General features: G+C 36.4%; 1 protein-coding gene across 3 annotated transcripts in view; it reads right to left on the minus strand.

Annotated features, from left to right (window-relative positions):
• Dmd (dystrophin) overlaps window positions 1-26,871 on the minus strand; it is a 1,999,854-nt gene that overhangs the window by 398,195 nt on the left and 1,574,788 nt on the right. For all 3 annotated transcript variants that reach the window (XM_090326714.1, XM_090326711.1, XM_090326710.1), the window contains one exon: window positions 2,112-2,284. In XM_090326714.1, the coding sequence (XP_090182840.1) occupies window positions 2,112-2,284 (173 nt within the window). The remainder of the gene's footprint in view (window positions 1-2,111; window positions 2,285-26,871) is intronic.

Here is a 26,871-nt window from a genome sequence, read left to right on the forward strand (position 1 = left end):
CGGAATCCTGCCATTTACTATGGATTGATACTTTTACTTCAATCAAGTGTCGGGAAATAAACTAAACTGATCTGATTTGAAAACATACTTTCTCATAAGAGAGTTCTTATAATCCATCCTATATTATTAGAAGCCTATTTAAAAGACAATGCCATTGATCTGAATATTTAAATTCTAGAATTTGCAGCACTTTAGATAAACTGTTTTCAACTTGATTAATGACAGCAAGAATTAAACTGCAGTAGCTGGCATATGGGAAATTGCTGAGAATGAAGAGCCAGTATTTTGGCTGACATGCTGTTTGCCACTTTCATTTCCCCTTTTATTTCATCAAGTTCACATGAAGGAGAGAAAAGGCACTGAATGATGTTCTGAATAGTTACAATACTTCTTTTTTTCTCTCATGTAAAGCAAAGAATAACTTTCATTTTTTACCTTCCAATATCTATTCCACCTCATGTTTCACTTCTTTTTAATGACAGACGTTATAAAAGTGGCCTTTGTCATTACACACTTTGACCTCTCTTACGTGTTTAAGCTATACGAAGCTACTGGAACCTCCCTATCTCTGAAAATGCTATTGCCCAATATTGTCTATAGCTCATCACCAATATATTGACAAGTGAATTCATGTACAGAACAGGAAAATAAAAATGAATGTCTGGAAGTTAGGAGTGCAAACATAGGGGGAAAAGCTTTATAATGAAAAGAAATCCTTTCCAACTTAAAAAAATCTTCTGTTTTATCCTTTCAATGATTATGCATTTATTTGTAAAAGTTCCTTTCTTTATACTCTGTAGAATAAGTTAAATGAATGCTCAGAGGCTTGGAGTGCCATTCACTGTGTTTAGATCTTGGATGAAACACTGGCTGATTAGATGACCTTGGGAAAATCAGTTAAGCTCTATGCCTCATTTTCTTCCAAAACTGAGACAATATAATCGTGGAATCATGGGGTGTTCAGGGCAAGAAATGGGGCCATTGTATGGTATGTACATACCACATGTGTTCATTTCTATCAATATTATTATTTCACAGAAGAACAGAGTTTTATATAATAGTGCTTTTGAATTAACAAAATGTCAGGGGATTTCCTTCTTACAGAAGGGCATTGTGGGCAGTTCAGGAGATCTGTTAAGAAGAGTGAAGGCTTGTTTTGTGAGGTAATGGTCACTCTTACTCTTCAGTAAACTCCTTCATAACTATTATTAAGCTCATTTGCTTGTCCTTTCTTATCTCTCTACACAGCCACACTTTTACACACACAGATAAAGACACAGAATAATTTTAGAAATAAAAATGGGCTGGGAAAACAATGGGTGACAAAGCCGGAAGTTTAGCTTCCACTCCTAACACGTCTTAAAACCTCTAAGTAGCAGTGGGAACATCACAGAAAAGATGGGTAAGAAGGAACAAATTCCTTCACCAAATAATCCCAGCCAAAGCCATAATAGCAAAAGAATCCCCCTGCCCTCCTTAACAAGTATGCTGAAATGCACACACTCACTGCTCAAAACAAACTGGATGGTAGAATGGGACAAGGTAGAAAGCAGGTGACCAAAGTCATGAGAAAAGCTTAGTCTATCTATCAAGTCAAATTTTTTTAACAAAATCTAACAGGGATCAAAAGACAAAACAGTTGCTCTAGTCTCTCTAGATACAGGAACTATGGAACAGGTTTGTCTAAACTGTTAATTAAAATGTGTTCCACTTTTTAATGAATATCCTCTGGTATGAATTTATAATGCCAAAGAAAGAATTCCATAATAACCATCCGTTAATTTTATCACTTTCTGTAGAATCCTCTGATAAGCCAAGAGAGAACATTGAAAATTAGGATAGCTGTTCTCTTCATCTACATTCACTCTAATGTCTTAATATGCATCTCTCCTGTGGTTCTGAAATATCACCATATTAATCTAACCTGAGCCCTCGAGTATCATCTCCATTGCAAGCAAATGAATGATTCATTTATTCAAAATAAAATGAATCATTCTAAAATTGGGTAATTTACATAAACATGAATATTAGCTACATACACTAGGAAAATGAGGAAAAGTTTGTCATTTTAATTCATTTCTTGTTTTTTATTCCCTCCAAACTTTTCTTACCTAACGTTGAGAGACTTTTTCCGAAGCTCACTCCACTTGAAGTTCATGTTATCCAAACGTCTTTGTAACAGGACTGCTTCATCAGAACCTTCAAGGGATCGCAGGATTTTTTGTCCATTTTCATCCAGGTTGTGATAGATATCTGTGTGAGCTTCGATTTCTCCTTGGAGATCCTACAAGACAACAGGAAGGAGAATATGCAGAATCACCAAGGGAAAGAAACCTACTGTGAATGTGAATTCGCAGAACTACAAAAACATAAATAAATAAATGATGACTTTAAAAAACAGTCTGATCATGCCGGCCAACAAAAAATACTCATTCCAAATCACTTTTGTTAGTGTTATATAGATCAAAACTGAACATCTTATTAGATGCATGAAGATATTCATTGTCATTAATAATGGGAAAGTAATATATTTGCAACTTTTTCAATTTTCTCTGCCTTCTAGTTGACCAATTGAATATATCCTCTTATGAAGATGTGATGACATAAATTATATGCCTAGTTTAAAACAGCATAGTGCCAATCATTTCCTTATAAGACAAGTCATATTTTCCATGGCTATAATAATCTGTAGTGTTGACTCTGATCAGGAAAGCATGGAGCGGTGAACACTCAAGGTTGTACTTGGTCCATAGCATCAGTCCATTAGTGGAATCTGTCACAGGGGGAAATCTTCTTGACAGCATACATGAAGTTTGCCTTGAAGTTACAGCACCATACATATATCACAGCATCCTTCCCTTATTAGTAAGAGTTCTTATATATTTTCAGTACAGAAAGTTGGAAAGACCATAGGAGCATAGTTATGACAAGAAGTATGCATTCGGTTTCATTTCTACAGACACAGTTCAAGAAAGTGATTATAATAGAAGAATCTGACCTTTACATGGTATGTCTTCCTGTGTAACATTTTCAGCTTGAACCGGGGACTACAGCACTGATCTTGTTGCATAGCAAACCTGAGCAAACCCAGAAACTAAAAGAAGCCCGCTTTAAAATGCCAACTTTGCTTACATTCTGTTGACAGAATAAGTTTTTGAGCAGAGGCCTCGCCAGTCAATAATAATAACAGTCACTTTGTATTCCTCACTCCACAGTAGCCAGACGTGTGGCTGTGGGAGGGACCTCAAAGAGAGGAGGCCTGGAATATGCAACTGACAGTTTGTATTAAACAGCCAACTTTTCTTATCATTTTGCCATTACAAGCCAGAGACATTATAAATTCATTTTATATATGTATTTCCCTCCTTGTTCCCAGAAGAACAGTAAAAGCCAAAGGAACATTCCGCTGAGAGCTGCCGGGTACCAGCATTCCATTCTGCCTACACAATGAATGGAGGCATTGTACATTATATGACTTGCTCTTGGAGATTTGTATGCTTCTGTTCAACAAGTTTAAAATTCATTCTGAAGTGCCAAACAATTGGACTGATCTGTGTAACTAGAAAAGTGTTCTTTTTTTCCCCTTGGTGTCTCATCTTTTTAAAGATGAATTAAATTACTCTGTTAAAGTAAGGGGGGATGTAGTAGAAATAAATGTGAGAAATTCTGAAGAGCTGTCTCATATTTGCAATCTCTTAAGATGTAGAAGTTTGAAAATTGCAGTAGTAAGGTGGATGGACAAAGAATCTCTTCTGTAACTATTTTTACAGCCAAAATAGCCCTGATAGATTCATAAGAAAGTTGCATTCTATCCTTTTGCTTGGAAGACTAGATGTGAGATATATATATATATATATATATATATATATATATATATGACCATACCAAAAGCTAAGAAGGTAAATACTGATTGAAAAAATGGAGGCAGATATCACCAGAAACAGGAGTGTTCTGAAAGCTGATATCCATATTTTGAAATTATACAAGTGGTAGAAAACTAGCATTGGGCTTCTTTTTTATATAATTATATAATTTTTTATTTCAATGCATACAGGCATTATAGTTATATTCGCCAGATAGAGGGTGCATTACTTCTCACATATTGATATCCCTTCTTATGATTTTGTCCCAATTTCCCTCCTCCTACCCATCCCTTCATTTTTCCTCTCCTATTTCAAAGAAACAAGTAAACATCTATAATATACCAGGTAACAAAAGTGGGATACTGTAACAATATGAGATTAATCAAGGAGAAAAGAGAAAAACATAATACATAAAGAGTAATAGTCACTTATAATTAAGGTCTTGTTTCCATGTCCTGGGGGTCCATTAATTTGGCCTCATCCTATAAGGCCTTATGTATCTAGTGTTTGAGGATTACTGTAGCATTGGGCTTCTTGAAGAATTAAGTCTGATCATAAATAAGAATAATTATAGGACTGCCTGCCATCTCCCTTCCTTTCCTGTCCGTCTTTTCTTTTTTTCTTCTTTTTGTGGCAGTATTGGGGTTTGGAGTCAGATCCTTTTACTTACTAGACTGATGCTTTACAACTTGAATCATGCTTCAGCACTGTTTTTGTCTGATTATTTTTCACAAAGGGTGTCATGATCTTTTTTTTTGTCTAGGATGGGCTGGAACTATGATGCTGCTCTAAGCCTTAGCTTCCTGAGTAGCTAGGATTACAGATATGAACCATCAATGCTCTTCTCTCTTTCCTCCCCTTTCTTTCTTTTTCTCTTTTTTGTGATGTATAGAGGGGTTACAGTTATATTTGCCAAATAGTAGGTGCTCAGCCCCTTTCTTCTACTCCTATTCCTTCCCCTCTCTTGGGTCCACCTATAAACAAAACGAATCTTATTGTAAATATATCTCCTTCCCAAATCTCCCTGCTGCTGGAGCAGAAGTTCTGTCATCTCTGATCCATCTTTTGTGTACAGGAGCCTTGTAAACAATGAGCCACACTGTAAAATAATAGGGGTATGTAGGTTTCACTAAAGGGGAGGTGATTATTGGTGAGAAACATGACTTTCAAAGGCTGCTATTTTGCAGTAGATAGCCTATTTGAGTTCTCCAACTTTACAGATTGTTTACTGGTCCACTACCCCAAAGGAATATGATAGAATATGATAGTATGCATCAGGTCACTATTTCCTTGGGAGTCATTGTTCATATGGCTGCTGTGGACAAAGGATGAATAGTTATTCAGCATAAAGTGTCAGCATCAGTGCTAGTTAAGGAGGTAGGAAGGAGCATGTCTATATTTGCATAAGACTATGCCAATGTCATATGTTCTAAAACCAAACACTGGACTTAGGGACTAAAAAAGATTGTAAAGTAAAAAAGAATCAGATAGAATTCTCAAAGCATAAGCCATCTGAATGAGGGGGTAATTTTCACAGAAAATTTTAAATAGTTTTATTTCACTTATAACTTTACTGGAAAATATATTAAATTCATAAACTGTTTGTTAAATTGTAATTCCTTTGCATAGCTACATAAAGATAACAAGAGGATCATATATGCCTGTTCTATTTATTATACACTAACTTTTCCTTTTTGTATCAAAGTCTTTAAAAAGAATGATGACTAATGAATGGTACAAATAAGGTATTTGTTGCATAGACAACAGCAAACAGAAACAACTAATATAATACTTATGCACTCCAGACATTGACCAAAGATTTGTGTGTATCTCATAACCCTCCAGAAAAAGCAACAATATCATTGTTATTTGTCATGTAAGAGGGTAAAAATACAAAAGAGAAACATTCTTTCTGACAGCAGCATAGAATTCCATTGTGTACAAATACCACATCTTGTTGATCCACTCATCAACTGAGGGACCTCTGGGTTGGTTCCATATCTTTGCTATGGTGAATAGTGCTGCAATGAACATCGTTGTGCTAGTGGATTTAGAATGTCCTTGTTTCTGGACAATTGGGTAAATGCCTAGTAGTAGAATTGCTGGGTCATAGGGGAGCTCTATGTTTAGTCTTTTGAGGAACTGCCATACTGCTTTCCATAGTGGTTGAAGGAGTTTGCACTCCCACCAACAGTGTAGTAGTGATCCCTCCTGGCCACATCAACTCCAGCATCTGTTGTTATTAGATTTCTTGATCCTGGCCATTCTAACTGGAGTGAGGTGGAATCTTAGAGTTGTTTTGATTTGCATTTCTTTTATGACCAGAAATGTTGAGCATTTCTTCATGTGTCTATAGGCCATTTTTGTTTCTTCTTCAGAGAAGACTCTCTTTAATTCTTTGGCCCATCTTTTAATAGGATGGTTGTTTCTTTGGAGTTTAGTTTTGGAGTGATTCAATTTTTTGAGCTGTTGATATATTTTAGATATGAGGCCTTTGTCCATTGTATGGTTGGTGACGATCTTCTCCCATTCTGTAGGCTTCCTGATTAATTTACTAGCTATGTCCCCTAAAATTCACTATTAATTATGGAGCAAATTTTGACAGTATCAAAGTTTAGATGTGCGGCAAGCAATATATTCACGGAATTTGGAGGTGTCTTGTTTCATGAACAACTTTTTGTTTTTTGCCAATCTTGGAGACTGAATTCAGGGCCTAAGCACTGTCCTTGGACTTTCTCAAGGTTAGACTTCTACCATTTGAGCCACAGTACCATGTCTGGCTTTTTTTCTATGTATGTGGTACTGAGGAATCAAACCTGGGCCTCCATGCATGCTAAACAAGCACTCCATCACTAGGCCAAACTCCCGGCTCCTCATGAAAAACTTTTACAAATTGCATACTTCATTCTTCTCTAAGAGTCTATCTGGCTCTGGTTGTAATTTCTGTTACTCAACATTCAGGGAAATCTTGTGACAAAATATAGTTAAATAGACATAAGTTCGTATGTCCCTCTTCTCTTTGCCTTATTAGCTGATTCACTTGAAAACTCTATAATGTCTTTAGCTACACTAAATATCAAATAATACCTACCTGCTGGGCTGTTCTGAATATTACATGAAATAATTTTGTAAAGTACTTTGAATAGCATCTAGAAGACAACAAGTCTTTAATAAATAATAGGTTAATATAAAGTTCACTATTATAAGCAAACCCATGTAGAAATTTAGTGATAGAAATAAACTTCACGATGTTATGGAACAAAACTTGGGAGATGAGGGAATACAGGACCTGAAAATGATGAAGACAACATTCTGGGAGGGGAGAAAAGCATAGAAATGGAGTCAGAGTGGCATGCGTCATAGGAATAGATTGTATAATCTGATTGAAGTGGATAATTAATGCAAGTATAAAATAGATTGAATGCAGTTATTTAAAGAAAGCCTTTGAGGAAGTAATTGAAAGTAAAGGTTTGCAAAGGAAATAAAAATACAAGATTATTGTATATTTCATGTGTACATAACATTCAATAAATAGAATGATTCATGGTGTTTATCAGTCATAAGAAAACTGGAGAATGAATAAGAAAATGAAAAAATTTTTACTAGAATCTAAAATAAGGCAGGGAGACATTAAGCATTAGTACTTCAACCTTTTTACTCTCTAGGTCAATGAATAGGATACTATTTCACAACATCATAGATAATAGTAGTCACATAATTTCTTTTTTTTTTTTTTTTACCAGTCCTGGGCTTGAGCTCAAGGTCTGAGCACTGTCCTTGGACTTTCTCAAGGATAGAAGCTCTACCATTTGAGCCTCATCACCATTTACGGCTTTTTTCTATGTATGTGGTACCGAGGAATTGAACCTGGGTCTTCGTGCATGCTAGCCAAGCACTCTACCACTAGACCAAACTCCCGGCCCCATCACATAACTTCTTATGTTATATGGAAGTATTTGTAACTGCACACATACAAAAAAAAACTCAGCTGTGTGCTGGTGGCTCATGCCTGTAATCCCAAGATTGAGGTTCAATCCTAGGATTGGGCAGCAAAGTGCATGGGAATCTTATCTCTAATTAACAAACTAAAAACTGGAAGTAGAACTGTGGTTCAGAAGGTTAGAGTGCTAAAAAATGTTAGAGCAAAAAGACTTAAGACAATGTCTACACCCTGAGTTCAAGCCCCATGACTGACAAAAACAGAACAAAGCAAAGAAAAAAAACCTCAGTAAATTAATATGGACATCATGGAAAACATTACAGAAGTTTCTCAGACAATGCAATATGCAATTATCATATGACCCAGCAAATCCACTCCTGGATATATATCCAGAAAATGTGGAATTTATATACTGAAGAGACATCTAAATTCCTACCTTGTAGCACTCTCACAACAGGCAAGATATGGAAACAGTCTATATTTCCATCATTAGATGTATAGGTAAAAATATCTCAGTCATAAAATCAGACCTATTCTATTATTTATGATGATATGAAAGAAAGTAGAAGATATTATATGAAGTGAAACAGGACAGATGTAGAAATATGAATAGTGCGTGATTTCACATATACATGGAATCCAAAAAAGCTGAACTTAAAAAAGTGAAAGGTAGAATGATAGTTACTAGTGTTGAACAAAGGGCACCAAATTTTTGTTAGACATGGCAATCAGTTTTATTGATCTATTGCACAGAATTGTTCTATTCTTTTTATCATAATTATTTTAAGTAGTTGAACAAAGGAATTTCTGTTCAACAAAACAGGTTATGAACATAATGCATATTGATCAATATCACTTCTTGGACATTCTCACCTATCCTTCCCAATCCAACCCTTCTCTCACTTCATTTAATTTTGTAGTATATACATTCAATTATTGACTGCACTCTCCCCCACTCCTTCCTCTCTTTACTCATCTACGCTTTTCTCCTTGATCACACTCCTAGTTAATCTTTATTGAAAATTTCATCTAAGTTAAATAATCACACTAGAAAAAAAGAATGATCAGATTTCCAAGAGTATGTAGGGTCAAAAAAAGAAGGTCCAAACCAGGGCAGAAGCTTTCCTTCTGAGCTAAATTGAGACTATAAAGTGAATAGAGAGAGACTAAACATTCTGTCCTAAATGAAGTAACGTATGTAAAAAATTTACAAGTTTTCACTCTTTTCTTTTTGGAAAGGTGTTATTCACTTAGAGAACCTGAACAAAAACTTTTCACAAAAGTAAAATCCTCTCAGCTTGGTTATCCCAAATTACTCATTAAATATGAACTCTAAATATTAGGTTTTCAAACACACACAAACAGACAGACAGACAGACAGACATACAGACACACACACACACACACACACACACACACACACACAGAGCAATATGAGAAGAGCAGAAATGGACAGTAAATCTTTTAAAATGCGTACATCTAAAAATAAAGCACCCAGGCTTGCATTTTGTGTCTGGTATTTGTACTTGTTTTTAGTGATTCATTGTTACTGCATGTTACAAAAGTTTCAGGCTATCATAAATTGGAAATTATAACAAACAAAAATATCTTTCCTAATAGATTTTTTGAGAAGTACCCAAACAAAGGAATGGAACTCAAAGTCGTGGCCTTATAAGGACTTGAATCTAACCACTTGAAGTTCCTTAGATCATGAAATGGAGTTGGGTACAGATGCATATGAGCTTGTGACTATTTCTCTTCTCGATGTGCTATTGCAATAGTTTAAGAAGCAGCAGAGTTGTCATCCCAAGAGAAACAAGAGTTAATTTGAAGACTGCTGTTTGGCAGGGAGCCTGGTTGCTCTAGGTAGATAAGGAGTGTTTTCAGGTCTACTGCACTGCAATGCATCTTAAACGGGCAGCTATGGATTTAGGAGTCCACAAGCTTTGCTTTAAAAAATGGCTGTTATTAAAGTCCTCAGAGACTATTATCCTGCATGGTTTGTTGTCTTTGCTTTCATATCTCTTTCTAAAATTCTCACACTTAAGCACTAGAACAGTGGAGAGAAGGGATATGCTCTCTTGCCTCAGTAAGTTCCCAGGTGCAAAGCTTTATTTCCAAACCTAATCTTTAAAAATGCTTGGCCTAGGGTGGATTAACCTTGGAGGAAACTGAGCAAAATCCCATTTGTCAGAATGCCTTAAGCAATCTCCAACTCTGGTAACACGAGATGCTATCTCTCCTTGCCTGACCTGGGGTTTATTCTATTCTTAAAATTACTTTTTTAAAGTTACAGAGTTCATTTAAGTTATACCACATTGGAAGTTTAAGGAGAAGTATCACTTTTATATTTTCCCTAGTTACTGTTTTATAATTCTGCCACAGTGTAAACATTCTGGGTATAGTTTTCACCATGCAAATATATATTAAGTAGTGTTTTTTTTATTTCTAGAACTAAGGAAATAGATAATATAGGAAAGATGCAGTTCTGAACTTTGTTAATTTATTAATTTCCTTCTTTCTGTTCTTCCTTCCTTCCTTCCTCTTTTCTTCCTTCATTCCCTTCCCTTCCTTTTCCCCCTTCTATCCCTCCCTTTCTCCCTTTCTTCTTCATTTTCAACCTCCTTTTTCCTTTCCTCCTTCCTTCCCTTTTTTGCTCCCTCCTCCTTTCTCTACCCCCTCCCTTTTTCCTGCTCTCTCAATAATATTTAATGTAATAGGTGCCAAGTCTACAGTGTTGAAAAGAATAATACCAGATTTCTACCCTCTTCAAGCTCACAGCATTATAAAAATCTGTTGGAAAATATGGCAAATAAATAAATATTCAATCAAATTAGAAAATGATCAAAGATAAAAAGTGTACAACTCTGTGAGTAAAAAGATGTACACATGGGGGCAATGGGAATTTCAATGGTTGTAGTGGTAAAGAATGGACCCTGTGAGAAAATCCAATGAAATTTAAGAGGAGAAGAAAGCAGGTATAGAAATTTATCCTAAGTAAAAGCCAAGGATATTTTGTATTAACTTTATGGAAGTAAAGGTCTTTCCTAGAATTCATCAAGTAGAGAAGAAATGTGGCTGGAGTTAGGATAAGAGTGGTACCAGACAACGTGAGACCCTGAAGACCTCTGGTAAGGAGTTTGAATGTATTTCAAACTGAAACATTTAAAGCATGTAGTGACATGATCTGGTTTGTGCTTTAAAAAGTTATGCAGTGCTTGTCTAGCATACATGAAGAAGACCTGGGTTTGATTCCTTAGTACCGCATACATAGTAGAAGCCAGAAGTGGTGGTGGCTCAATTGGTAGAGCTCTAGCCTTGAGAAAGCCCAAGGACGGTACTCAGGCCCTGAGTTCAAGCCTTAGGACAAGCAAATATATTGCATTGCTATATGGAGATAAAAGAGGAAAGAGTAAATCCATATAAAATCTTGGCCCTCTACTACAGGTAGGAGATACTGCTGGCCTGGACTGGGGAGATCACAGAGAGGTCAACCTTTGTCAGATAAATTTAGATTTTAACTTAACTCTCTTAGGAGCTCTAAGAGATTTAGAATATTATAAAATACTTCAAAGCATGTTTTTAAAATCTATAAACAGGACCAATAATACTTGTCATAAAGTTTTGGCAAATATTAGATGAGAGGATATAAGCAGAACGTCCAAGCATCTAATCCCCAATGTTTCACCTATTTTGAAAACCCATTAAAGTTGTATCCCTCTGGTCTCTCATCTTTCCTACATGCTCCAAGCCTTCTAGGGGAGAACACATTAGGCCAGTTTAAGGAAAAGGATGACTGAGTGCAAAGATGTGAGAGCCATAGCTATAAGCAAGAATTAAGAGCAATTGCCAAAGAGTAGATGAATTCCAGAGTGTACAGAATAGTTATTGAGGGCTCTGAAAGATACTTGTAGATACTAATTGATCTTATAATGATTAGATTCTACTATTGTAGCTGGTAGTTTAAAGGTATGACAATGGAAACATTATTTGGAAGTGATTATTGGGAAAGTCATTTTCAGGGTTATTGGCATCAGAAAAATTGGAGACAGGGGGTCTAATTGACAGGCACTTAAGCCATTGAGTAACCAATGATGAAGTTCCTCCAGAAACATGAAGGGAGGAAGGAGGAAGAACATATCCATTGGGAGGGCTTATACATTATAGAAATACAAGGATACACACCTCAGTTTCATTTTTCTATTGTTCTACTTGTAGAAGGTGGCATTCACACCAGTGACAACTATTCACAAGCATATTTTAAAGATAGAAAGGTTATTTTCAGTTTTATTTCCACAGGAATCAGGTCATTGTTAAATATACTGTGTTACACTTGGACACACACACACACACACACACACACGCACACAACACACACACGGCTGTGCCAAGTAAATTAGAATGATATAACCAACGACACAATGACAAGGACATTGAGTCTGAAGCTGCATATAGACACAGGTGGCTCCCAACTCAAATATACCTTATAAGACATTTCTGAAATATATAGGCTTGTGTTCTAAAGGACACAGTGTCTTGAGAGAGATTGACTAGAGCAGTATTGCCTCAAAAGTTTTATAAACTTAGATGCTATGGACCCAATTAAGAATTACATTGGAATTCATTTGGATAAACATGGTTTTATGCTTTCTCTTTTTATTTATAATATATTTTAAGTAGTTGCACAGAGGAGTTACTGTGCAACAAATCAGTTTATGAATTAGTGCATCTTGATCAATGTTATTCTTTCCAACTATTCCTCAAAACCCACCCCTCCTTATACTTTTTCTTTTCGATTTTTCCTTTCTTTTCTCTTTCTTCCTTTCTTTTCTTTCTCTTTCTTTCTTTCTCTCTCTTTTTTCTCTTTCTTTGTTTCTATCTTTCTTTCTTACCTTTCCTTCCTTCCTTCATACCTTCCTTCCTCCCTCCCTCCTCTCTTCCTTCCTTCCTTCCTTCCTTCCTTCCTTCCTTCCTTCCTTCCTTCCTTCCTTCCTTCCTTTCTGTCACAGTGGGGCTTGAACTGGGCCTGGGCACTGACCCTGAGCTCTTCAGCTCAAGGCTTGCATTCTACCATTTGAGCCATGGTGCTACTTGCTCCTTTCACTTTTCTTTATTGAATTTTTTGCCAATTAACAAAGCAATTTAAGAATCCTATGCATCTTGATCTGTGTTACCCTCTTCAACATATTTGCCTCCCTTCAATCATTGCTTGTCTTATTGGACAGTATTGTCCCCTCTTCTCCCTTTATTCTTCTACACCTTACCTTTTTGTTCCCATTCCCTTCTTGCAAGTATCCATTTCCTGGTACTTATTTTATCTGGCTTTAACTTAGTCTTCCTAAAATATTTCACTATTTGGGCTCTCAAGAGAGTCTCTTATACTTCAATTAATTTATAACCACTTGTATACCACCCACTGTGTTTACTTATAGATTTATAGGCACATTCTAGCTACACATGTTAGGGAAACCATGCAAGGTATGATTCCCTGGGTATGGCTTACTTCAAGTTATAACTTTTTCCAAATTTTTCATTTCCTTATGAATAGTACAATATCATTTTTCTAAGTAAAATTCCACTGTGTGTATACATGATATTTTTTGATCCATTTTTCAATTGAAGGGCATTTGGGATGATGCCATATCTTGGCTATGGTAAATAGTGCTTCAGTGAATTTGATTGTGCTGGTGGCTTTAGTGTCCCTTTGCTTTCACTCTATTTGTTAAGGAGTGGGATTCTGGGGTCATAAGGAAGCTCTATGTTTAATTTTTTGAAGAATATACATATTGCTTTCCAGAGTAGTTGAACAATCTTGTATCAACAGTATAAAAGAGTTTCCTTCTGCCTGTATCCTCACCAGCACTTGTTGTTTCTTAGTTTCTTGATAATGATTATTCTAACTAGGACGAGGTGGAATTCAGAAACACAATAAATAGGATTGCATCTAAGTTTAAAAGCTTCTGCAAGGCAAAGGATGTAACTGATAATATATATATATATATATATGCACCACTGAATGGGAGATTTTTACCAGCTACACATCAGATAAAGAACTAATATCCAGAATATACTTAGAGTTCAAAAAATTAAATCTTCACAAAATTAAACCTTAAAAAGGAACAACCCAATCAATAAATTGGCTAGTGGCTGCTAAAAGTAAATCCAGTAGCTGGGCGCGATGGCTCAAGCCTACCTACTCAGGAGACTGAGATCTGAGGATCAAGGTTCAATGCCAGCCCTGGTACAAAAGGACCTGAGACTCTTATCTCTAATTAATCTCTAGAAAACGAGAAGTGGGGCTTTGCTCAAGGGTAGAGCAGTAGCCCTGAGCTGAAGAGTACAAGGACAGGGTCTAGGCCCAGTTCAAGCCACATGACCCACCAAAAAAAAGAAAAGTAAATCCAGTGATGAAAGGCAAAGCTGGGATTTTTATCATAGGCTCTACTATTGCTCACTTCTGCTCTGGCCTTTTCAACAACCTTCCTTTCAGGGCCTGAAAGTTTTGAAAGATCTATGACCTTAATTCCAACCTGCTATGGCAAATATGTTGCAAAATTCCATTTACTGGTGAAGAGTTTTCAGTGACTGCATTCTGGCTTGTGATACCATAACTGAATTAAATGAATGAATCTTTCAATGAAAAAATAAATAAATTGGATAGTGGCTTAAAGAGAGATTTCTCAAAAGAAGAAGGAAAAATGGCCAATAGGCACATGAAAAAAATGCTCAATATTCCTGGCCATAAAAGAAATGCAAATAAAAAATTTAACTGCTATATCTAAAAATCTATATAGAAGACCTATACTTTATTGTTCTACTATATCACACATCAGAACCCACAGCTGGGTAAACATGTCTTCCATGACACATCATTCAGAAGACAATTGCCAATGTTCATCTCAAAATATCCTTACAGGCAAACTAGACTGTACATTTAAATCACAGAGATGACTACTTATAAAGGGACTTTGGATTTTTTTGTTATGTTTTATATGCAAGAATCCTCCTTGTGAAGATAACTATCTGAGAATGACCAGCTAGGTCTTACAACACTGAAACATTTATACCTGTAGTACCCTGATGAGGGTGTAAGTAGGGTAGGGGATGAAGCAGGTAGGAAACTTAATAATAGAGGTCTTATAAATCTCTTACATCAACTTTGTGAATTGGTTTCCTTATCCTTCAATTGAGCAAATCATGACTTAGAGAGATGAAATTACTTGTCCAAATTCCACACTTATGTGGCAGAGGCAAGATTAGAGCACAAATCTACCTGAATTTATGTTCTTTTTATGTCCTTAGATTCTTCACAATCTATCAAATACAAGGCAACTTATTTCTGACTGCTATACATAACAGAGCAACGTAATTAAAAGATTATGTTACTTGTGAGGGTCTTTAAGAAATGTACTGTGACTCAGAGACAAATGGCTAGCAATTGAATTATTTTCTCAGGTATGAGTGTTAAAACTTCCTCCATATTTAACTCAGAACTAATAGCTTTGATGCTCTACAGTGGCTATATATGAGCAGTGCATATTTTTATTCTTAAAATAGCAATTATCTTCTCATAAACAAAATACATCTGGTTATATTTATATCATTTGCCTATATTCTATAAAGTTAAAAGTTAGAAAAGCTCTTATTTCTATAATCTCTTTATTATTAAGCTATTTTTTCCTCTTGAGAATCACTGTAGTCCAATATTGTATAATAGAAATAAGCAATTAGTTGATGTCAATTCTCATCTTATCCCAAAAGCAATATGTAAGAAAAAGGCAAGAACATATGGTAAAGTGCCATAATTATTTTTTGATAATTACACTGGAAATCATAACAGCCATGTAGCTAATTTCTTCTGGCTTGTTTTAATTACGAATTTTATAAATGCAAAACAACTTTATTCTATCCCCCACCTCCAGAAAGAACCCCTCATAATACCCTGAAAAACATAAAAAAAAACCTTACATGGAAGTAACTGTTTAGACTGGGTTAATGATATGAAAAGGTGAGGATGTTTCTGTTTTTCAATAGCAGGGCAATTTTCAAAATAATCCCGAATACTCATTATACACAGCTCTATTCATTAGTTGGTACCTTTTAGCCTAAAGCTTAAAGATATTAACATTAAAATTATTTCTAGGTGTTCATGAGTTTTGAATGTTAAGGAGGGTTCTAGTACCATGATGTTAACTAAAGTCCTGCTGATATAATTGGGTCTGATTCCCTAGTGTTCTTTGGTGAGTTAATTCTGCCTACTACCGAGTAGAGCAAATGACTGTTTCTGGGGAGTGTAATGTTTTGTTAGTGCCTAGGGACTTACTTCACTCTGTTCTGTTTTTCTTTCACAGAACAGGATAGATGTTAATGGGAAAGAAAACACAATTATTCTCTTTGTAATATCTGAAAAAGAGGAAGATGATGGGCTATATTCATGGACATTGATGTAAAACTAGGTAACATGGACATATCTGCTAAAGAAAACATACAAATGAGAGACAGGGAAAATACTCAGGGATACTTCTTCAGTCCTGGAACCTACTGTTCTGGAAACAGAAACCCATTCATGAGCTATCAATTGTATACCTGCTGATCACAACTGATGTATTCAGTTGGGCTCAGAAAATCTTACAAATGTCCTCGTCATTACCTTAAAGTGGGTCCAGATCCTTAGTGGCTTTTGGACTGAAGATGTCACTCTTTTCTGTGAGAATAAATTGATTTGGAAACTATCCCAGGCAAAGTAACGTTTTGGGAAGTTTAGGTCTTTTCAAGGTTGGAAGATGGACAATGTGTATTTTAATAATTAACTAGAATAAAGGGAAATCTTAACATTTTACTTTATATCATAAGAGCTGTTGCATGGAAGGAAATGGAAAGACTTAGAAAAATCATATTAAGTGAAGTAAGCCAGACTCAAAGGAACATAAGCTCAATTGTTTCCCAAATTTGTCATAATCAGTAGAAACTTTGGGCTCTCCTAGCAGAGATTTACAATAGAGCAAAACCTAGATACATAAGGCCATATAGTATGATGCTAAATGAAAGCACCTTCAGGATATAGAAACAAAAGCCTTATAATGAGTGAGTGTTGGCCTTAATGTACTATGTTATCTCTCATCTCTTTTGCTGTTACCTCATATTGTTACACCTTGTTATCTGATATATTGTACATATGTGTATTTTATTTGGTTATTTGAAATCGGATAGAGAAGGGAGGAAAGAAGATGAGGGATGGGGTGGGGGGGGAAGGAAATGGGGACCAAGACATGATAAAGGGTATCAATGTATGTGAAGTAATGCACCTTCTATCTAGTGAATATAATGTAACCCTTCTATTAATTACAATAAATAAATAATAAAATAAAAATAAAGAGTAAAAATATATGGAAAAAAAAGAGTCCTTACATGGGAGCTACAGTGTACTTTTTTCCAGTAGTGGGGATTGAACTCTAGGTCTGGGAGCTCTCCCTGAGCTCTTTTGTGTAATGCTGGTGCTCTACCACTTTGGTTTTCTTCTGGTTAATTGGAGATGAGTCTCAGGGACTTTCCTGCCCAGGTTGGCTTTGAACCACAGTCCCCAGATCTTAGCCTCCTAAGTGGCTAGGATTGTAGGCATGAGCTACCAGCACCTGGCTGTAATACTTATTTAAAAATAGTAGCTATTGGCTTCCTTGTGCCTTGGGAAAGGGAAAATCATATTGCATGTCATTACTGTCATTGACCTTGAGTATAAGTGAGAAGTCTGGGGGAGTGATCAGGAAAGAAAAATAACTAGGTCATGTTCAGAGTGCTTCTCCATGCCCATGGACAGATATTTTTGACTCACTCAGACAAGGATAGTGAAACTGTTGAGATGTCATGAGTCACTGTTCAGAGGAACTGTTGAGATGTCATCGGTCTCTGTTCAAGTTTGAGATACAGTGGTAAGTTTGACAGAAGAAACCTCACCAACAGGAGATTGACAAAATGGTACAAGTACCTATTAATGTTTTTCTTAAAGAAAATGGGAGTTGATCAATAAATATTTCTGTCCAGCTGTGTTTCCTTTTTCCACTGACTTATTGAACTTAACTTTTTCTTTATATATTAGGAGAAAGATGGAGGGGGAGTTAAACTTTGAGTCAACTTACTCCTAAGATTACAAGATGTAAGTTTTTCAATGATCCGATTTAACAATTGCTGAGCAAACAAACAAATAACAAGGAGGTAATATTACAGCAGTCCATAGATGAGGGGAATTCAACCATCACAAAAGTCATGAGATTTGTGCAGGCTGTTGAAGGATGAGTATGTGCTGACCAAATGTTAAAATGAATTTGAGGCAGAGGGAAGAACATGATAAAATCTGAATATACATCAAAGGTGAGTAACTCCATGTGATGATTAGAGGGGTCTATATACCCTAGAACAGGAGAAACAAGGCATTAAAATAAAATTATTCTATCTATCGGTCTATCAATCTATCATCTATATATGTTCTGATAAAAAAGTCACTAGATTATGAATGGAATACAGGATTACAAGTGCCATGGAACATGAACTTGTATCAAGTATCAGCTGCTGGTTTGGCACAGTGTTCTTAAACATGATTGAACTTGAGAATTATCTGGAGGGCTCATTAAAACAAATACTGCTGGGCTTCAGCCCCTGAAGTCACAATTCTTTAAGTTGGGAGTAGAGGGAAAAATTTGTATTTGTTAAAGGTGATGATGAGAGTGTTAAGACACATTTTAAGTATGAAACAATGTTCTGGCATGATCTGGAGATTAGTCATCTGGAGATTATGAAGGCCTCTGAAAAAATGATAGATGCTCTCCTGAGAAACCTACATAAGTACTAATAAAATATATGACCTATTAATTCATAGGCTTCCATGACACATTTAGGTGGCAATAGTGAGTAGAAGCCTACTGGTAGCTACCAGTTCCTTTTCTATCAAGATGGTCTGTGAGTTAAAAAAAGGTAATATATCCTCCAAATATCATTGTAATGGAAAACTATCAGGAAGATTCATACATTTACCCAAATGAGCTTTTGTTCATTTATGTCACTTGGAATTAATTACAATGATCCTAGAGAGACAAGGCTAGATTTGGGGAGGGAACATTGTAAAATATACTTTTCATTTGCTTTAAGGATAGTTTTAACCCTATAACCACTTTCAGCTAACATGTGGGGTTTTTTTCTCTCATACATGTTTGGGATATAAACAAAAGAAGAGTGAGTGGGTAACCAGGGAGCAAAAGGTACATTCAACCAGGGGTGCTCCTGTGGAAGGACCAAGAAGTTTGCACCTCAGGAACAGTTTCTCAGCCTAGGGCTCTCTGTGAACCCAATGAAATAGTTCAACATCAAAGAAAGAGATCATTAAGAATGTGCTTAAAAGCAAATGTCAAATCATTTGTTTCACAAAGATGTGAAATAGTACTGGTTGTAGAGAAAAGAACATGTTGCCTTTACCCTAAGAATCCTTCTTATATGGCTTCTGTAGCACAGTGGTATAGATATTTTTAAATGACCCTGCAAAAAAAAACGCAGAGGTGTTCTTTATTTCATCACATAAAAAATGATCTTTCATTTCAAGAGCCTCAGGCCTGCTCTGCATGCCTGCATAGATTCAGAAACATGAGGCCAATATGGTATTATTCATTTTGGCAACTATAAATGCGAATGATGACTGAGGCTAGGAAGGTAAAGACTTGCTGAGCTGAAGAGAAGAAGCTTCCCTGGGCTCATCCAAAGAAATAATGTTGCTACAAGCAAACATGCCCGGTGATAATCTAGGGAGAATGTACCTCTGAGTCAAAGAAGATTTTCTGTTATTTTCTATAGCCAAGGAAACTCTGCTTTAGCTCTTGATTCATCTCTTCAGTTTTTCTCAGCAAACTTATTATTGGCTCTCATCCTGGGAATATTTACAAAATAATTAGATAATGATAAAATAGCTTCAAATAAGATTTAAAATGTAATTCAAGGGCAGATTTGATGTGGGAGAAGTGTGTTCTGACATGGCCACACATCATCATACTGTAGAGCTTTCACACTAAGTGAAAGCACAAGTCCTTGTTTCCTGCTAATGGCTTGATTAGGAAAAAAATAAAAGAAGATAAAACAAGCTCTATTACAGAGATAAGCCAGTGAATCTGAGTTAGACCTGAGTATCCTTTTCCCTTTTCTTTCAGTCTGTCTTTGACTTTGGACAATATGAGAAACTCCTTGAGCACACAAGTGAATGTTCACAAACTGACAGGTAAAAGCTGAAAGGATCTTCTTGTAAATCCTAGGGTCTATTCTATTCACGGGGTGTTAAGTGTGATTACTAAGAAAGGGAAAACTACAGGTTACAGCTCTCTGACTAGATGAATGCTTGGTCCTGGAAGACTGCCTAGTATCTGAGAAACAAGAAAATATTCATTAGGCAGTCAATTTTTGAAACTTTAAAAGTAACCAAGAGTGTTCTCCACTGTGAAATCAATGAAAGGTTTTAAGTTTTGAACTGTCTCAATTCTTCAGTATAATGCCTATGCAGATTCTCAGTCATGGTAATCACCAAATGATATAAATGGGTGTATCACTTGACTGCTGTCATATACTATGACAAAAATATCCTTTTAAAGATAATTTTTGCTGAGCACTGTGGCTCACATCTGTAATCCTAGCTACTTAGGTGGCTGAGATCTGAGGATCGAAGTTCAAAGCTAACCTGGGCAATAAAGTCCATGAGACCCTTATCTCCAATTAACTAATAGAAAATCAGAAGTGGCACTGTGGCTCCAGGGGTAGAGTGGTAGCCTTGAGCTAAAGAGCTCAGTGACAATGCCCAGGCCCAGGCATAGGGTTGTCGCCTTGGGCTGAAGAGCTCAGGGACAGCACCCAGGCCCAGAGTTCAAGCTCCATGACCAGAAAAAAAAAGATAACAATTTTGTCAAAGCTTATAGAAGAGGGCTTGGGACTTTTAAATTCATATATCTATTGCCTTTTCTTTTAAACATAAGTTAGCAACACTCACAGAGAAATAATATGCAATTGAAGGTCTGAATAATACAAATTTCTGAAAAGTTGGCTTTTATTTCTCTGTCCTCCTCTCTGCCTAAATGAAATACTTCAACACTTTTGGTGTATGGAATATATTTATCCTTTTAATTCTGTGAATCACAGAATAACTTGTGTCTTAAAATATCATGAATATCTTATTTGTTTGAAAACAAATTATAATCAGTAAAAATCATTTGAGGATACATATTTTATTGATTAGAATTCTCACCAAATAGCTTTCTTTTACAGGCAGATGTAAGACACTCCAAAAAATAATGGACATTTTCAGAAAGAAAACAAAACAAACCCACTACACCTCTGAAATACAAGCAACTGACAAATCTGCTGTATTTCCAAAGATGCCTACAATTTAATCTGCAAAGTTCACTTCTTGAAGGTGTGATGCTGTCTTCAAATTGTCCTTACAGGAGACAATTCATGGAAAATGTTTTTAGTCAAATAACCCTCTTCAACACTTGGATAATTTTTTTTTTGCCAAACAATTCCCCTACCACCCATTCTTGCTATCATAGAAAAGTCTGAAAAGACAGCAGCACTACACTCAGTAGGATAGTTTATTGGCATTCACTTACAACAGCCAAGTTTCTGCGGCCTGATTTCATTGCCATGGAAAGGCCTCAAGCATAAAATGGTAACTAGCTTCCTCTATTACTTCTCCCAACATCCCACTGCTTTCAAATGCAACTGGTTTCCTGTTACAGTCGGAAGCCTAGAAACTGGAACTATCCACGATTTGAAATGCAGAAGAGACATTTTGAGAGAAACATGAGAGGAAATGAGTATTTCTGTATTTCTGAAGAGTGATATTAAATTTTCATCATTATTTTTCATTATCCTTGAATTCCTGGAAAGAAAATACTTCCTCTCCTACTTTGACTTCTCATCAAATGGTTAGTTAGCATGGTGTAAATCTGGCATTCATTTCTGATATCTTTACTCATGAAATTAGTATAAGGTGTTTCCAACTTACAAATTGTTCTTTAACCAAAAATCATCTGCAAGTCAATGGTTCAAAATTCAAAACTCAAATTTCCATGGGAACAATACAAATCAACATGGATATAGCTATTTAACCTTTAACTCTGATGATCTGTGTGATTTCCAATGCATGTATCTTTTCACGTATAAAAGGGAAAAGAAAGAAGAAAAGGAAATGTCCCCTTTTGAATATCTACATTTTACTAGTATAGTACAGTAAACAGAGAAGTTCTGAATAAGCATTTGTCCCCCACCTTTCTCTCCCTGGAGCCTGTCTTTTTTTATTCCTAAAGTTATTCATGTTCTAATCATCATTCTTCTATCAGATGACAACTTTGTTCCTAGCATAGATAGCCTGATCACTTTTGCATCCTGTGAGACTTGTACACTTTAAAAGAAGAAATTGAGTTCACCAAGTCAATCACAAATTGATAGGATTTCTAAGACCAAGAGAACAGAAGCAAAGTGCTGGGTGTGATAATAAACACCTGTAATCCCAAGACTTAACAGGCTGAGACAGGACTATTCTAAGTTTGAGGCTAGCCCAAGATATATAGTGAAACCTCAGTCCCAAGGGGAAAAATACAAAGTGAAAATATTCAGATAGTAACAAAGTAGGAGCAGGATTTAAAAATCTAGTATCATAGTTGGTGCTCTCAAACATACTCATCCCCATTCTAGGTTGGCAAAGGGAAACACTATTAGCCAGACTTCTCTAAAACTAGGGTTGTGAATAGGAATTAGTTACAATAAGTTCAAGTTGTCCAATCCAGTACAGTGCCTGGTTAATTTTGAATTTCATATAAACAATATTTTTAGTAAAGATTGCCATATGCATTGTTTGACTTTGCAATGCTGCATTGAAGAGATACTAGTAAGAGATTTGGAAGGTGAAAATGAGGTATTAACCATTCACTATTCATTCTGGCTATTCCTGTGAGTGAGCTTAGCATAGAACTATGAGATCTTCCACATCAGAATTACAAAGCCCATTTTCCAGTTCACACTGGAAGAAAGTGGTTACTAGCAGCAGCAACAAAAGCAGCAGCAGCAGCAGCAGCAGCAACAACAACTCTTGGTTTTTAATGGACAATTCTAGAATGTGTCTTGGTACGTTGCTTCAGTGACAGATCAGAGATGGTTGTTTCCTAGCAGATCTACTCTACATGGTTTAGAAATTTATCCTGGAAAGTAAGTCTATAAACTTTCCCCAATGGCCTTTCTGGAAAGTACAATGTATGTAATTATCTGTATTAAATCCATCTTGGATCAATATATCTATAGTAGTTGTCCTTGTTTTCACTAATGTTCAATTGCTATATGTACCCTCAGGGTCAGCTCCCATACTACTTTCTATTATTTGCTCTATATTCATTTAACCACTTTAGAAAATTATAAATGATACAATTCTCTATCATGCCTCCCCAAATGAAGGGTAAGCAATATGGAATACAAAGAGGATTGAACTTGTGGGTTCAAATGGTACTTTTACAAGGTACATCAGATTATAGCAACATACTAAAATACTCAAATATCATACCAACATGCTTTTGATATACTTTATTATTATTTTATTTTCATGGACAACACATTCGATATCTAGGGACATTTGATCCAATAGTTTTATGACTTGATGTTCTATTTATTAAATCATTATACACTGCCATGAAAGCTAAACAACAAAGGCCCAGAAATAGAATATTATGAATTTTCATTTGTCAAGTCACGGGGAAAGACTGGAGGAGTACTAAGGAAAGACAGTGCCTTACACATGCAAAGTGAATGCTGGAGAATGGAATTTCCCTCTTTCCTGTCAGTATTTGGCACAGTGATAGGCACAAACTAGACACTCAATATATAAATCAGACTGACTTTTTTGTCTACATAGTGCTTGAACCTCTCAAGGCCTGGGTGCTGTTCCTGAGCTCTTTTATTCAGGTCTATAACTTTAAGCTACAGTGCCACTTCCGGTTTTCTGGCAGTTAATTGGAGATGAAAGTCTCACAGACTTTCCGGTCTGACTGGCTTGGAATCCCGATCCTCAGATCTCAGCCTCTTGAATAACTAGGATTACAGGCATGAGTCACCAGCATCTGACTTTGAACTGAATTTTTAAATTTTCTTGTTGAATTCACTAACTCTGCAATATGCAGAGATGCTCATGGAGAGTTTCATTGATGTAAAAATCACTAAGTTCTCATATCATGATCTATTGATACGGTGAGCACTGGTTATCCTTGCTAGTTAAACTTTTCTACTCTAGGGATCATGTGAATAAGGTGACCTTATAGCTAATTTTGCAAACCAGAACATTTTTGAGAGCATTCAGGGTCTATTATCAGTCACAGAAGAACAGCAAGCATGAACTAAGACTATTTAAGGCAAGCCAAGATAGATGAACCTGCCTCTACCAATGAAGTAGGAAAAAGTCTTGAGAATATCCTTGTATTTTCTCAGTAGCAGTTAGGTCAGCCTTTTCCTCCACTCATTCTTTGCTAGTAACAAAAGGTCTGCAACATGACATTCCCTTCCTGCCTGGGGTTCAGTGCACATGGTAAATTGATCACTGCACCTGTTCCTTGCATTCAGGGAATGATGAGCAGAGAAAAGCCAGCGGTTCACACTACTATTCATGCACCCAGGTGCTCTTGCACCATGTGGAGAGAGTAAACACCTTCAGTTCTATTTGCTATGGAAAGGAAAAGAAAAACAAGACCAATAACAAAATGCCCTTCAAAGAAAACATTTTATGAGCCTGTGTGTAGCAGAGATAAGAACTAGGACACTGTCAAGTGAAAGATCCTAGAATAGCTCCTTGAAATAAAGATTTTAAAGAAAAAGAGAATGAAAGTGAACATTACTATGACATGTATTGTATATCATCTGCCATATTCCTCTCAACAAATGAAGATCAAAGTTGCAGCATTTGTCAGCAATACAAAATGGAAATCATTTACTTTCTGAAATTTATTTAACATTTCCTTTAGGGATAAATAATTCTTTCTGCATAGATTTCACATTTGACATTTAATGCAAACATTTTCTTTGTGTGTGTGTTTTTTTATGATTTTTTTAAAGGGCTAGGGAAAAAACTCTGGTTATTATCCATGTGAGACAGCTACTCTTGCACCGAGCTAACATACTCAGCATGATTTAGAACAAAATTTATATAAAAAAATGACCATGACCTCCCAAATAAACTAAATATGTCTTCCCTAACATTTCTATCCATATTTCAAGGATAATAGTGGCATAAAAATAATACAAGAGAAACTCCCCAAATTCAGGATTTTAGATTTATAAGTCATGGATTGGATTAAATATTGGCTTAAATTTTTAAACATCTCTAATCAGAGAGCTTCAAAGAAATATGACAAATTATACATATTGGCCTTTTCCTTTTGAAGAAAGAGAAACGATACTTGATTGGAAACCTCCTGCTATTCCAAAAGCTCCTGAGGGGAGGAATTGTGCCTGCCTTCTTTCCTGCTCTATCTCCACTTCCAGCTTGAGAGTTGGCAGGAATCTGCTTTTGTTTTTGATAAAGAGTTATCAAAGAAGCTATGGGATACATTCATGTATTGATTAGATATGAAAAGAAGGCAAGAGACTGCTGAACATCAAAGAACATTAATAATGAGAGTCAAGGAGATGGTCACCTTGCAATGTAACTACATAATAAAACATCATTTTTCATTAAAATAGGCCAGTTTACTACAAGATTACTTTAACCACCTCTTTTTCTCTGAGATTTTTCTGCGTTATAGCAGTTTTCCCCATTACTCCTAGTGTGATGTTATGATTACTATTTGCTCTTGTCCCTTCATTCATTCCACAAATACTAAACGGTCACTAAATACGCAGCACTATTCTGTGACCAGAGAGCAAAGTAATGAACATGATTGGCCCTGGTTCTACCAGGGCAAAGATTTTTTTCCTTTTAAAAGAATGTTATAGATGGGAGCTAGTGGCTCATGCCTGTAATCTTACTGACTCAGGAGGCTGAGACCTGGAAGACCCCAGTTCATGGACCGATTGGATAGGAAAGTCTATGGAAGGAAGATCAGCGGACGATGAGCTCCCTCCAAGATTCAAGTTCTGGCAGTATAGGGGACAGTTCTTTACCAGAAATTGACCCTAAGTAAGCTTTAGCACTACAGAGATCTCAGTCAGAGTGGAAAAAGGCAAAGTACCCGCACAAGAAGACAGCAGACAGCGCTTCACAGCGGCGCAGACACAGCAGCTACAGACAGAGCCACATAGAGCCTGCACAAGCCCAGAGCCAACACCCGGCTGTTCACGGACCTGCCAGCTTCATGGGACCGGAGAATCCAGCAATTTGTGAGTACCTCCGAGGAGAAGTTTCCACTTTTGCTCAAGGAATGGCATTGGAAGGTACCCCTCCCCCACAAGCAGAGAGCAGTGCCATCTTGACTGCTGGCAAAGACCCGGCCAAAGCAATTGGAGCCTGAGAGGTGATGCTGGAAATGCCATCTTTATAACTGGCAAAGGATTTCCCACAGATCTCTTAGCCAGAAATCGGGCCCCAGCACTGCTGAAGTCCAGACCTTGTGCCAGCCACAGACCCGGTAAACAAAGGCGCCCGCGGATCATTCAACTTTGTTTTACCAATCAAGCAATCTGATCCGAAAAACCGCAAAGCCAAATCACAAGAGAAAAAGACTTTGTGAAGTGTTTGGATCTCGAATTTAGTGGAGACACAAGTTTCCTGTCCTGCCCCCCCCCAAAAAAAACCTGAAGAATACCCATTTTTTTGTTGTTCTTCTACTCCTTTTCATTTGCATTTTTAGGTGTTCTTATTTTCTCTTTGCCATTTTACCTACAGCCTTTTTTCTATTGTTATGATTCATTCCTTTTTTTTCCTCTCCTCTCTTTTCCCGCATTCCTTCTGTCACTGTGGCCGTTCCTAGAAAGACAGTGACAGCTTTGGGTACAGTCTGAATAAAAATGATATCCATATTGATACAGTCATCTGCTTTTTAATCTTATCCCTGAAATGCTGCTATTTTT

The sequence above is a fragment of the Megascapheus bottae genome, chromosome X (genome assembly GCF_031878675.1).
Source record: "Megascapheus bottae isolate mThoBot1 chromosome X, mThoBot2.hap1, whole genome shotgun sequence".
Taxonomy (NCBI): domain Eukaryota; kingdom Metazoa; phylum Chordata; class Mammalia; order Rodentia; family Geomyidae; genus Megascapheus; species Megascapheus bottae.